Source organism: Stegostoma tigrinum, chromosome 22 (assembly GCF_030684315.1).
Source record: "Stegostoma tigrinum isolate sSteTig4 chromosome 22, sSteTig4.hap1, whole genome shotgun sequence".
Lineage (NCBI taxonomy): Eukaryota > Metazoa > Chordata > Chondrichthyes > Orectolobiformes > Stegostomatidae > Stegostoma > Stegostoma tigrinum.
In genome coordinates, this window is record NC_081375.1 from 21,584,259 (window position 1) to 21,599,569 (window position 15,311).

Sequence of the window (15,311 nt, forward strand, 5' to 3'; positions counted from 1 at the left end):
TGAGTTTCAGAAGTAGAAGAGACTTGGAGTCATAATATTCCTCAATTAAATTAGTCAACTCATGAAAGGTTTTAGAATCTGGTGCCTCAGGGAAAGTTAGGCTCCTAATAAGCAAAGATGCTGCAGGTCTGCGAGCTGTCATGAAAATCACTTGTGCTTTTCTTCTGCCCCAATGTCATTTGCCTGGAAAAAAAACATGCATTCTTTCCATATTCTAGGCCCAGTCTTTGAGGGCAGGATTGAATGAGCAGGTTTCCCAAATAAAAGCATGATGCCAACTCAAAGACTATTGTTGCGAGCAAATTTTCTCCAGGAGCATACTATTTTTCTCTCCGCCACTAAAATAATAACACGGCTGATATCCTGTCACCAAGTCACCCTTTATTTACACATTCGCAGAATGTGGACTCTGACCAGCTAGCTCAGAGCCAATCCACAGAATGAGGAGAATCCCTGAGACTCCTGTTTATTTTTAAATTTTTTTTCCTTATTTATTTTTTCTTAAGTATTCCACTACACTTCCGCCGCCCCCACAGGTTTAGCTGAGTGCGTGTATGTTCCCCAGATCACCTGTGGCTGTGTGTATGTCACTAGTGACTCAGTTTAAAAAAAGACAGCGTTGTACACAGACTATGTATCCTATACTTTCCACCACCAGGAAAGCATCCACGTGGCTAGTGAAGCGTTAACAAGCAAAGCCTGATAAGGGCAGTGATTACATCAAAAAGTGAAGGAGAGGTTAGGAGGGGACTAAATCAAAGTAGAGTTGGAGGGAGACATAAAGCACTGCATCCCCCATGATGTCTACTTCTCCCCAAAGGCATCAAGAGCGTTGGTGGATACTGTGTGCTCCCTCTCCAATGACACCAGGCTCAAACATAACTGCGGAACAGTCCCTGTTCCGCACAGGCCCCAAACCCCACCTCTTTCTCCGTTATGTTGACTGTATCGGTGCTGCCTCTTGCTCCCCAGAGGAGCTCAAACAGTTCATCCATTTTACCAACACCTTACACCCCAACCTCAAGTTCACCTGGGCCATCTCCAACACATCCCTCACCTTCCTGGACCTCTCAAGTAACCAGCTAGAAACTGATGTCCATTTCAAGCCCACTGACTCCCACAGCTACCTAGAATACACCTCCTCCCACTCACCCTCCTGCAAAAGTTCCATCCCCAATTCCCAATTCCTCCTCCTCCGCCTCCGCCCCATCTGCTCCCAGGATGAGGCATTCCACTCCCGCACATCCCAGATGTCCACGTTCTTCACGGACCTCAACTTTCCCCACGCAGTGTTCGAGAACACCCTTGACCGCGTCTCCTGCATTTCCCGCAACACATCCCTCACAACCGCCACCCCCCCCCCCCCCCCCGGCTACAACTGCCCCCAGAGGATCCCCCTCGTTCTCACATACCACCCCACCAACCTCCGGATACAACGCATCATCCTCCGACACTTTCGCCATCTACAATCCGACCCCACCACCCAAGCTATTTTTCCATCCCCACCCTTGTCTGCCTTCCGGAGAGACCACTCTCTCTGCAACTCCGTTGTCCGCTCCACAGTCCGCTCCCACCCCACCACACCCGGCACCTTCCCCTGCAACCGCAGGAAGTGCTACACTTGGCCCCACACCTTCTCCCTCACCCCCATCCCAGGCCCCAAGATGACCTTCCATATCAAGCAGATGTTCACCTGCACATCTGCCAATGTGGTATATTGTATCCATTGCACCCAGTGTGGGTTTGTCTACATTGGAGAAACCAAGCGGAGGCCTGGGGACCGCTTTGCAGAATACCTCCGCTCGGTTCACAACAAACAACTGCACCTCCCTGTCGCGAATCATTTCAACTCCCCCCTCCCATTCGTCAGACGACATGCCCATCATGGGCCTCCTGCAGTGCCACAATGATGCCACCTGAAGGTTGCAGGAACAGCAACTCATATTCCACTTGGGAACCCTGCAGCCCAATGGTATCAATGTGGACTTCACAAGCTTCAAAATCTCTCCTTCCCCCACTGCATCCCAAAACCACCCCAGTTCTTTCCCTCCCCTCACTGCATCACAAAGCCAGCCCAGCTCGCCCACTCCCTCCACTGCATCCCAAAATCAGCCCAGCCTGTCTCTGCTTCCCTAACCTGTTCTTCCTCCCACCCATCCCTTCCTCCCACCTCAAGCCGCACCTCCATTTCCTACCTACCACCTCATCCCGCCTCCTTGACCTGTCCATCTTCCCTGGACTGACCTATCCCCTCCCTACCTCCTCACCTATACTCTCCTCTCTACCTATCTTGTTTTCTCTCCATCTTCGGTCCACCTCCCCCTCTCTCCCTATTTATTTCAGTTCCCTCTCCCCATCCCCCTCTCTGATGAAGGGTCTTAGGCCTAAAACGTCAGCTTTTGTGCTCCTGAGATGCTGCTTGGCCTGCTGTATTCATCCAGCTCCACACGTTGTTATCTGCGAAAGAGGAGACTTTTTGATTCCAAAAATATACTTTATTCGTAAACTATCTGCAAGTAAATTGTAAGTACAAAACAGTCTTGTACAAACTTTGCAGACAATACAGTGGGATTTTAACATTTTTCCTTAGAGCTTCAACACAAAAGGCATCTACTAAACATGAAAGGAGACAGTTTACATTTCCATTATGACTACCTGGGTATCACAATGGAACAGACCCTCATGTTTTAGCAGAAAGACATTAGACCTTACCCCTCAGTGCCTTGGTGGCAGCTGCCTTAAGCTTTTTACTGCATTCCTCTGCATGTAGTACCGGATCCTGGAATGTGCCAGTTGCAACAGTCAGTTGAGCTCAACTCTTTGCACTAGAAGAGCCACACGTTTTGGGCAGACCAAAGAGCATCATCCACTGAGTCGATGGTCCTCCAGGCACAATTGAGGTTTGGCTTGGTGTGCTCCTTGTTGGAGCTGTGGCACAGAGCTGCTCAGAATGAATCTCAACAGAAACCACTGTACCTCTCTCGAGCTTCTTTGCAAAGGCACATTCCAGAAAGAGATGTTTGATGGCCTCTTTTCCACTGCTGCTGCTTCGTGGACAGTGTGTGGTGGTAGTGAGTTTCTGGGCATAATTGAAGGATCTGATGGTTAGTGCCCTTCTCACCACCAGCCAAGCAATGCCCTGTGCTTGTTGGAAAGCTCTAATGATGAGCCAATCTGCCAAATAACTTTGACAGTCCACTCAGGGAACAATCCAACAGGATCTACCCTCTCCATTTCCCGCAGGATCTTGGAGATGTTATGTGCTGACCATTGCCTGATGGACATGTGGTTAGAGGAGTTTTCCTATGTAATTTTTTCCGCAAGGAACAGGTGGTACAGTATAGTCTAACTATTTGGAGTGTTCTGCGGCAACATGACCCAGGGATACAAACCAATTACGGTGATCACCTGTGTTGCTGTGGTGGGAAGAGCAGCTACATTCCTCTGTGCTGTCTGGCCATCTGTGTCTGGGACTATCCAGAAGGTTATGATGATTCATTTCAATCTGTGTGGAGTGTGCACATTCTCCCTGAATCCTGTGATTGGTCTAATGAATCTATACAGTCACTGCTGCAGTGCAATCTCTGTAAAGCACCCCAGTTTATTATGAAAATAAAAGTGTCGTTCGCAAAGTGGAAGAAAATTGGTTTGCCTACAAATGGTTGCATCTATGAGAGGTAGCATGCTGGCATGACTCACTTCAGAGTTAGTTTGCTAGAGAATTGCTAATTAACACGGAAACACCAAAGCAAGTGCCTGATTTGAAAAACTCTTAATCGGTACTGTAAATTCAATTAACTACACGAAAGTTTTCCATGCTATTCTTTTAGTACAATGAGTGTTTGTTTAAAGTTTGTAATGTCTGGCCCATGAATAAACAGCATGAAGCCATTTTAATGAGACACTCTAGCATTTTTGTGACTGTCAAAGATTGAACATTCAACTGTCTCTAGCATTAGAAAAAAGATTTAACATTTTTCTAATCAACCTGTTTAGAGATGTCACTGATCTATATATTAAATAAGTTATGACTGCCTTATTGCACATCTCTAAATTTTGTGATTGTTTTATTAAGTCTATACCTTCTCTTGATGAAATATTGTTATTGTTGAATCCCATATTTCATCCAAGATTATCGTGGATTTCTTTTCTTAATTTCATTGCAAAGTGTCTAAAATTCACATTTGTATCCACTGAAGCTGGAAATAATAGTTGTCAATAGGACCTTAGTAAAATGTGACTGGTAGAATCCTCAGTGTGGAGGCAGGCCATTTGGCCCATCGAGTCATACCAACCCACTCAGACCCACGCTTGCACCCATATAACCTTGCACTTCTCAATGGCTAATCCACCTAGCCTGCACATCCCTGGATACTACGGGCAATTTAGCATGGCCAGTCACTTAACCCGCACATCCTTGGATTGTGCGAGGAAACAAGAGCATCCGGAGGAAACCCACACAGACAGAGGGAGAATGTGCACACTCCACACGGACAGTTGCCCGAGGGCGTGCAGCAGCAGTGCTAACCACTGAGCCACCGTGGGCTCTTGAAATTTGAAATGTTTAAAATGCTTAGCGGTAATAGTTAATTTCTTTTTGCTATCTTCATCTGTGTACTACTTTTAATAAACATATAAGCTTGAAAACATGTTTCCGATTAATCAGAATGATTACACGAGGGAAAATATCTGGGACTTATAAACTTGGAATGTGCCGAGAGGGAACATTTTGACTTGTTCAGTACATGACCGATTTGGTAGTTGTGGAAGTGACATGAGGTAATCTATGAAGAGCCTTGCACAAAAACTGCATAGGTACAGTGGTAAAATGAACTGCCTCAAGTACAACTTTTATTTTGTCAGGACAGGCATTGAAACCTTGTTCCAAGCTCTCTCTCTGGTGGCGCTAAACTGTCGCCTTAAATGGAAGTGTGCACTTTTTTAAAAAACTTTTTTTTATGCCATTCTTTCACATATTAAACAGCGTTCACTTCAAACATGACTATAAATAACTGATACTTGCTAGCACTAAGGATGTATCTGTTGATATTAAAGTTTGCAAACTAATACCCTCAGTTTGTTGTTTGTAAAATTGAGGTATCTGTTCACTTTATCCTCAGTAGTTATTTGTTCTTATTTAATTTTCTTGCTGTTTCTATGTACCTTTTCTAAAAAATACTTTTCTTCATTTAATATAAGGAAGTTGGATAATTGAATCTGCTTGGGTTTCAACTGGTGATAATGTGTTCCATGTTTTAGTAGCCCATTTCTTCTAATAGCTCCATATCTGAATCTCTTGCAGGTCTCCAAAATCCTACAAAAACCAGAAGAACTACGAACAAAAGATGACCTCACTGTGCTTGCAGGATGTGTTGATACGGTGCAGGAGTTGGAAAAGCGAAAACAGAAGACTGAGGCACGAAAGAGGAAACTTGAAGAGGTAAGTAATTTGTCTCATGCTTTGTAGTTGACTCCTGAACTTCCACATTGGTCAGTTATACACAGTAACAGGCTTGGTTAATAGTGATTTAAGTTAGAGAAACAATTAATTTAAAACTAAATTAGAACTTCTTGTAGTTTTGAACTACTGATATGACTAGTTCCTATTACTCCTTCTACTGACTACAAGGAGAAGAACATGCATTTTCTTGCCTTTCACAATGTCTTAATAGCTTTTCAAAAGTGGTCACTATTGTAATGTAAGAAACAACAGTCAATTTGTGATAGTGACCAAACAATCTGTTTGTAATCTTTGTTGAGGAATAAATATTAGCCAAGAGCGCAAAGATGTCTAAGACAAAACAGAAATTTCTGGAGAAACTCAGCAAGTCTGGCAGCATCTGGAGAGAAAGCAGGGTCAACATTTCGAGGTCGGTTACCCTTCTCCAGAACAGACAACAGTAAAAGATGGTTGTTATGCCGATGACTGACAGGGAATGGAGTGAGTGGATGGGTGGAGATGGAGCCCAGAAAGAGTTCTGGGGGTGAAGTTAGGCAGACAAAGGGATGGTTGATAGTAAGCCAGGGAAGAAGAAAAGCTGATAATGGGGACCATGAGTAAGTGAAAATGGGTTGGTTGTGCTTGAAATAGCTGATGCCATGACTAGCTGTGGAGTGGGTAAAAGACATGGAAAGGGGCGCTCAGGTTTTAAAATGATTGAACTTGCTTATTGAGTCCTGAAGGCTGCAGGGACCCCAAGCAAAATATTAGAACCAGCTCTTCCAGCTTATCCTGAGCCTCGTAGAAGCACTGCAGCAGGCCTGAGAAAGAAGTGTTGGTGTGGGAACATAGTGATGTTTTCAAGTGGCAGGCAACCACTCAATCTGCAGAGACTAAAATGTTGGTTTAAGTTGTTACATTGAACAGTGAATTGGAGATGTTACAAGTGTGAATTGGTCACCTTGTGTCTCCAGCAAGCAAGTACCTCCCGAAAGTACCAGGAGAAAGAAGGTCAAGAAACAGCAAAACCTGTGGTCGGGTATCATTGAACTACTCTCCCTGTTGTTCCCTTTGCCCGTAACATCCGTTTTTCTTGTCTGTCTGTATATGTTTGTAGGGGAAATTTTAAACTGTATGTATCAATGGTTCATAATTATTTACCTAAAGCTCGAATTTATTTGTAATAAATAATTCTAGTTAAATATCGAAAATTTGGTCTGTGCTTTCTACCTGGATCTTAAGACCAGTACGTTTGGGAATTGTGCATACTTTCATAAAGGTGAAAGATTTTATAAATACTTCATGAAAACCAGGCCTTTATTTCCATCATGCTGCGTTTTAGATATTAATTGCTTTTAAGCAGTTTGAGATAAATGCAAGGTTTCTTTACTCTTTTTGAATAATTTGTAGAATACAATTCCTTAAGGTGCTGTTGTAGATTAAATGCATTTAAATGTTTAGGCTGTGACAGCTCTGCTTTTATTCTTGTTAGGTTATTGATGAACCTGAAGAACTACGGAGAAAAATTAACCTGCTGGCAGCAGCTATTCAAGAAGCGCAATACCCAGTGATCTATTCTGGTGCAGGAATCAGTACGGTAAGGCAGTACTATAACCAAGCCAGAGAAATGAGAACCATAATTGGCAGATCACAAGAATTTCAAACTATTTCTGCTTAGTCTGCTGCATTTGAGCTGCTATGAAACAGTTTATAGGTGTAGCAAGATTAGCTTGTCAAAATTTAATAGGTAACATGATTTTCATCACATCAGTTTGAAAGTGTGGTCCGAAAGACACTCTGTGCATGCATCGGAATGTAGTAACAACCCATCTTTTCCCAAGTAGGGTGACACTGACATGAATGCCTGGTTCTATTGCTTTGAATGGAAATAGCCAATGCTGTATAATAATTTTAGTTTCTTGGATGTCATTCAGAGCACTGTATATAGTCTGTCAAATTCAGAAATAGCCCCGTTGATTGCAATGAACCAACTGAACAGAAATGGTCTGTGTGGCCCAGCAAGCATTTGCTCCATAGAAGTGCTTTTCCACCTTATTTCATCTTGCTCTATTAAGGCATACTTCTGTTCCATTCTTCCTTAATTACTTAGCTAGCTTCTCCATAAATACGTGTATGCCATTCATCTCAACCTCACTGTGATAACAAGTTCCACATCCTCCTCATTCTGAATAATTATTCCAAAATTGTCTCCTGTATTCTTTGTTTCATTTTGTTGGTGACTGTCTTGGATTTATCATTTTCTGCACATCTGGTTAAATCAGCCTTTACATAATTTTACAAACAAGTTTTTCCTCAGGCTGCATGATTAAATAAGCAGCAATTTTCATTGTTTGTGTAATATTTACTGATAGTTCTAAAGTAGCCAAATTTTTGACTTATTTTATCATGGAAAATAAACATCTCTTTCCCCTCCCCAACTTGAGGCCAGGACATGAGAACACATAATTCAAGACACTCAAGCTGCCAGCATTATTTGCTAAAATTTCAAGGCAGGCTCAGAATGGCATGTCTCAGCCAGTGAATTAGGAGACAGCCCTGTCTTGGATCACAGCGTGCATCTGCGTGGTTCTTTTCAGATTCGGGTAAATATAATTAAGGGAAGACTCAACAGCAATTTGGTTAAATATGAAGTTTACTAAGTAATAATAAGTGATTATAGTGGTAATAATAAATGGAAAAGATAAAGAAAACACAAGTAGCAAGTCTCACATCCCTCTGCCCTTCAGGGTCCCCTTGATCGCTGGCCAGTCTGGAGGCTTAGGTTTGTTTGTGGCACTGGTCTGAGGTAAAGCCCAACAGCCTTGGAACGAAACTCACTCACTCTCATACAGTATCTCAAACAACCAGTACAGAAAACAACAGATACAATAGATGAAAGTGCTAGCTCGTACAGAAATTTTTTTTAAAATTTGTGCTGTCTCCGGCACGTACGGGAATGTTCGTAGGGCTTACCGAAGGCCGTGCAGCTTGTCAAGTATCAGCCCATCCTATACAATCCACACCGATGATATTTAGCAGAGCATGTTACAGTTGCAAACGCAGACACAAATCCACGACGGGTGCACATGAATGTGTAATAAGAGGACATAATCTACAGTAGAAGATTAAAACTCATGAAATTAACTACCATAAATACAAAAAAAAACGATAGGTTGTACCATCAGATTTAACAATTGTAATAGCCTTTGGGGACCAACCCTTATGTAGACACGCACATGCGCATGCACATGCACACCACTCCTGATGTGGTCAAGGCCATAATGGAACCAGCAAGTCACCTCACTTGATTGAGATGACCAGAATATTGTTTACATTCTTTTCAGTTGATCTATTTACATTATTTGCTCTCAAATTCAGTATATCCCAGATTCAGGTTCCTTAATTTGTATTTTTTCTCCAATTTCACATACACAAACTGCCTTAACACATTACAACTTCACCTATAGGTTTAGCCATAGAAATGCTCATGATGGGGTATCTGTATGCCATCCGATGGGCCCTTTCAGGCAGTCCACCAGTACTCCTCCCAGAATCTACACTTTTCTCATTTCTGTAACGTTTTGACATAATAGCCAATCATACTTCTTATTTTTGTGTCTCAATTTATATCCCTTTCACTAATACTATTTACTTTGTTTTAAAGTCAGTTTCTCTATGGAATTTGTGTCGGTGTTTTATTATCTAGACTAGGCTTTTGTGCTGTTCCAAGCCACATTAATCCTTTTGTCAAGTAGGTGTTCATGTCTGAGGCCTGTTCTTCAGTGCACTTTTTTTAACCATCTCATGTATGTTACCTCTACTTTTGCGCATTTACATCAGTGTCCCAAGACCATGTCAAGCATTCTTGACTCCCACATGATCTTAGCAAATGATCTGAGATTTTGCTCGTCTCTCCACATCTGGTCCCAATGCCCTAGGTTAGTGGATTGATCACCAATTCAAGTTTTTTTTTAGACAAAGACAAGGATACAAACATCACCAAGAGAAAGTAAGATAACAAAGTGTGAAGCTGGATGAACACAGCAGGCCAAGCAGCATCTTAGAGAGCTCTCTGATGAAGGGTCCAGGCCCGAAACGTCAGCTTTTGTGCTCCTAAGATGCTGCTTGGCCTGCTGTGTTCATCCAGCTTCACACTTTGTTATCTTGGATTCTCCAGCATCTGCAGTTCCCATTATCCCTGATCACCAAGAGAGAGTGATCAGTTTGGTACTCATTAAAACTTGCTTTCCACTAAAATACATTTTAGCCTTAATAGTGATTTCAACCATATTTCTGTTTTTATCTTCTTCTGCCACCAGTATCCACCTTTAATTACTTCATTTCATCCAATTTTGCAACTTAACTATTACCACTGTATCTGATTTGAGGTTTGTAGCCCATGGAACGTAATCTTGTAATATTCTAGACAACAGGTGCAGGAGTGGGCCATTCGGCCCTTCGAGCCAGCACCACCATTCATTATGATCATGGCTGATCATCCACAATCAGTATCCTGTTCCTGCCTTATCCCCATAACCCTTGATTCCAGTATCTTTCTTGAAAGTATCCACAGACTTGGCCTCCACTGCCTTCTGGGGCAGAGCATTCCATATATCCACCACTCTCTGGGTGAAGAAGTTTCTCCTCAACTCTGTTCTAAATGGCCTACCCCTTATTTTTAAACTGTGTCCTCTGGTTCTGATTTTAAAACCAAAGTCAAACATTTCTATTTGATTCAGGCACAACACGCTTTGTAAAAGAACAAAGATGACCCACTATTTTAAAGTTACTTGGTAATTCATCTAGAGATTTGAAATCTCTATATAAATTGTCCAAATTCAATATACTGTTTACTCCCTTGAAGTTACTAACTGTTTTTTAAAATTATTTATTTTTATTCATGGGATGAAGGAGTCGCTGGCTAGGCAGCATTATTGCCCATCCCTAATTCTTCAGTTAAGAGTCAACCACATTGTGGTAAGTCTGGAGTCACATGTAGGCCAGACCAGGTAAGGATGGCACTTTCCTTCCCTAAAGGACGTTAGTGAACCAGATGGATTTTTCCCTCTGACAATCGACAATGGTCGACATTAGATTCTGAATTCCAGATATTTATTGAACTCCAATTCCACCATCAGCCATGGCGGGATTCAAATCCGGGTTGCCAAAACATTATTTGGATCTCTATATTAACAGTCCAGCGATAATACCCCGGAGCTGTCACCTCCCCTAACCATACTTGTCACTGTGTGTACGTGTATGCACTGTGTCATTTTCCAGATTCCCTTTAAATTTTCAGGTAACTATTCCATTTAAATGTTTTAGAATACCAGGACACGTAACTGTTAATATAGTTTTTGTCATGATATGCTTAAATGAACACAGGCTCAATAACCATTGAAATTCTTGACATTCGCTACAATTGATATTTCGACAACACTTCCCCAACACTGAAATGTGTTATTGACGAATTGCTTAATGGGTTGAGGGTACATCACTGTGTTGCAGCTTTGAAAAATCTTCAAATGTGTTCAGGCTCCAGGGTCTCCAGTTTCTTAAAGCAAACAAGCTCCATCCATTCCATATCAAGCAGCATGGGTTAATTAGCACGGATTCTATGATGGGTTCAAAAGGGGGTAGGACGTAAACTCCTGCATATAATTATGTCATCTGTCTCCTCCTCCTCCTAGGACAAAGAAAAAGACCACCCCTTTGTTACATTTGCCTTTCCTAAATTCCTCGCATGCAGGGAGTTGCATTTTCAACATTCCAATATGCCAATCACTTGGATATTAACAATGAGTCAATCTTACAATCTAAAATTAAAGTTTCACTCATGTCAAAACAATATTTGGAGTTCATTTTGGCCAGTAAATGAAATTGCAAACATGGTAATTTCTGGAATTTAAATTTACCGGGCCTAAACACAACACAGAGCCAATTCCAAAAGGTAAATGTCTACCAAGCTTTGCAAATCCATGTTTTGCAAATTTTGGCTTTACACTATCACCGGTGGATTCTTAAAAGGTCATTATGTTAGCCGTACTTATTCGGAGATAGAAGGAACAGCTGAAACTGGATTCTGAGATAAGAAGGTGTAGAGCTGGATGAACACAGCAGGCCAAGCAGCATCAGAGGAGCAGGAAAGTTGACATTTCAAGTCTTTTCCCTTCTTCAGATATGGTGGAGGGGAAGGGGGCTCAAATAAATAGAGGGAGGGGGAGGTGATGATAGAAGATGGATAGAGGAACAGATGGGTGGAGAGAAGATGGATAGGTCAAGGAGGCGGGGATGACACCATTCAGGTGAATGTAGGTAAGGAGTTGAGATGGAGGTTGGTCAGTGAGGAAGGAGGGGTGGGTAGGTGGGAGGGAAGATAGACAGGTCAAGGAGGTGGGGATGAGGCTAGTAGGTAGGAAGTGGAGATACTGGGAACTGCAGATGCTGGAGAATTCCAAGATAATAAAATGAGGCCGGATGAACACAGCAGGCCAAGCAGCATCTCAGGAGCACAAAAGTTGACGTTTCGGGCCTAGACCCTTCATCATGGGTCTAGGCCTGAAACGTCAGCTTTTGTGCTCCTGAGATGCAGCTTGGCCTGCTGTGTTCATCCAGCCTCACATTTTATTATCTAGGTAGGAAGTGGAGTTGGTCAGTGAGGTGAGAGGAGCAGATAGATAGGAGAAAGGATGGACAAGTCAAGGAGATGAGGACTAGATTGGCTGGCCTTGAGATGAGGTGGGGGCATGGATAATTCGAAGCTTGTAAAGTCCATATTGAGACCAATGGATTGTAGGGCACCCAGGCGGAATATGAGGTGCTAGCGAGTTTTGAGAAGATTTGCAGCTCAGGTTGAGTTTCTGGATGTGAGTTTGCTCGCTGAGCTGGAAGGTTAGTTTTCAGACGTTTCGCCACCATTCTAGGTAACATCATCAGTGAGCCTCTGAAGAAGCGCTGGTGTTATATCCCGCTTTCTGTTTATCTGTTTAGGTTTCCTTGTGATGAGGTGCTGTTCCTCCAGTTTTCAGGTGGCATCGTTGTGGCACTGGAGGAGGCCCAGGATGGACATGTCGTCCAAGGACTGGGAGGGGGAGTTGAAGCAGTTCACGAATAGGAGGTGTTGTTGTTTGTCACGAACTGAGTGTTGGTGCTGCACTCCTTGGACGTCATGTCCATTCCTTCAGCCTCTTATTCCACCTGGGAACCCTGCAAACCAATGGTCTCAATATGGACTTTACAAGCTTTGTAAATCTCCCCACCCCCAACCTCATCCCAAGACCAGCCCATCTTGTCCCCGACTCCTTGACCCGTCCGTCTTTTCTCCTACCCATCCACTCCTCCCACCACACTAAGCAAACCCCACCCCCACCCTCTACCTACTGCCTCCTTAACCTGGCAGTCTTCCCTCCCACCTACCAGCCCCTCCCTCCCTCGCTGACCAACCAACATCCCAACTCTCTATCTACGCTCACTGTACCGGCTTCATCCCTGCCTCCTTGACCTGTCCGTCTTCTCTCTACCTATCTGCTCCTCTCACCACCTTCTATCATCGCCTCCCTCTCTCTCTCTTTATTTCAGAGCCTCCTGCCCCTCCCCCATTTCTGAAGAATGAAGAAGCACCCAGACCTGAAACATCAGCTTTCCTGCTCCTCTGTTGCTGCCTGGCCTGCTGTGTTCCTGCAACTCTACACCTTGTTATATCTACATTAACCATACTTGCTTCACACAGAAACAGGCACGCAATACATGTCCAAATCACCAGATTTTGCCAAAATGCTAACTCCACTTCAAAGTCTCTCTAGATCTCGAGCTCCAGGGAACAAAAAGACACTAATTATATTAGATGACATTTAGCAACCAACAAATAAAAGTGCATTCAAACCAGAACACAGTTAACTTTTCCACAAAATTCACAACGCAGAAAATCTGGCCTCCAGTTCTCCCTTTTTCAGTTATTCAGGGATTCTGAAAGCAAGCTGCATTGGTGCCAGATTGAAACGCTTCTAATAATGCAGTTTGTGCCTCTTCTGTATTCTCAATAGGTTTGGTGGTGAACTTCAGTTTTTGGAAAACCTGAAGGAGGAGGAGGAGGAGCGCAAGATACAGTGGCTGGTTATCCTGTTTGAGAATAGTCCCCTTTTGTCCTGTAGCTGTTTTGATACTGCCCAAGTTGCCTGTTTTGGTTTTGTAATTCCACTGCGTGCTCCAATTGATGCCAAAGGTGCAGAGAGTTCATTCTCTGGTGCAACAAATTAATTTTTTTTAAAGTTACCATTTATCACTATCTGAAATCTTCTTAAATCATTCTTTGCTTTGCCCTGATTGGATTGCTTCCATTAGAGAACTATGTAAGCCCTCACCTTTTTGTATAGGCTTCTGAATGATGGGTTTGAATTTCTTGACAGGCCCAAATATGTTGGTATTAGGTTTAATGTTGAAGCAATCTATGTGAAAGGAAGGTAAAGGTTCTGACTGTATCACAAATACTGCTTGGGTAACTGGAGAGGATACAGTAGATATTGTAGGCAGGTTTGAAGCACATTAATTATGGGAAATGAAAACACTTTCATAGCAGTAACGTGACTTTTAAAAGAATCTGAAAGTAAAGATCTATTTGGATTGATTGCAAAGGTCACAGATGTATTAACTGGTGGAGCACTGGAAATCATGACATCCTTCGTAAAAGGTGGATGCATTTTACTTTGTAGAATCTGCCTATTTGCAGTGGGACGTTGCTTGTTAGTAGGAAAGGCGCATACATCTTTAATGAGTGAATGAATTCTGATTTGGAACAACTTTAGCTTCCTTCGGATTACTTTTTTTTAACATTTTCTGTTAGAGTGGAGTGCACACCCTGTCTTCTGTTGGTTTCATTTCCTCCCTCCACATCTGCTTTGATCTCTCTTACTTCCCTACCCTTTGGAGAACAGTACGTTCTGCAGATATTGTACATGGCACAGATAGGTATTCCATCTATCGTACTTTTATTTCTGCTTTTAATAATGCAGCAAACACTTCCTTTCTGGTTATCTTTTGTTTCACCTTCGAACTTAACTCCATCTCCACCTTGTTGTCCCTGTTTACCACTTGCGCGAGTGGGCCTCGCTCTTCACTTACCAGCCTCCACATTCTCTAACTGTCCGAATAAGAAACATACTTGTCCCACTATCTGTCCCTGGGCTGGCCCTAATATGGTTAACAAGGCACCTCTGATCCAGCATGGATCACCTTGCATTAGATGGATCTTCATTCCAGCTGTGAAAGCTTCCTGGTCTGGAACCTGAAACTGTGGAGAATACATTACTGACTTGGTAGCCAAATCCCTCAAACATTTTATACCTTCTGGTATGCTCTCCCATTTTTCAGCATCACCTTCCCTCACCTTCCCAATCTATCAGGGAAGGATAATTGTTTCGTACTGCTAGCGTCAGTGCATTCCACAATGATCCAGTTTGCCTCATGTTTCCAAAAACACACTTCACATGTGGATCAACACTTAGTGCTCCCAGATTCCTTCTCTCTGTTACAGTCAGCATAATATAGGCGGCACCCTGGTCCCACAACTTCATGAGCCAAGAGGCCAAGGGTTTGTCCAACTTTTGTTTAATGCGTGACCACAAATCCTGCAATTTGGACATAGGGTAATCTCTCACTGGTCTCAAGTTTTGTGGGTTTTATCTTCCAACCTGTTTTTGCCTTATTTGTTATTAGGGGTTGTGCTATTAGCCTCTCCTCCTGAGGATCACTGAGGTGAGGCTAATAGCATTCCCTTTCCCGTCCATCCATTCAGACTCTGAATCAGATGAATACCGAATGTCCCCATCCCAGTGGTTGGAGTCCCATTGCGAAGTTAATAATGCGTGTATTTTGA

The 15,311-nt window shown here is 42.9% G+C and overlaps 1 protein-coding gene across 3 annotated transcripts in view; it reads left to right on the forward strand.

The window, feature by feature from the left end:
• sirt7 (sirtuin 7) overlaps positions 1–15,311 on the forward strand; it is a 50,054-nt gene that overhangs the window by 14,936 nt on the left and 19,807 nt on the right. For all 3 annotated transcript variants that reach the window (XM_048555349.2, XM_048555347.2, XM_048555350.2), the window contains exons 2-3: positions 5,303–5,440; positions 6,933–7,037. In XM_048555349.2, the coding sequence (XP_048411306.1) occupies positions 5,303–5,440; positions 6,933–7,037 (243 nt within the window). The remainder of the gene's footprint in view (positions 1–5,302; positions 5,441–6,932; positions 7,038–15,311) is intronic.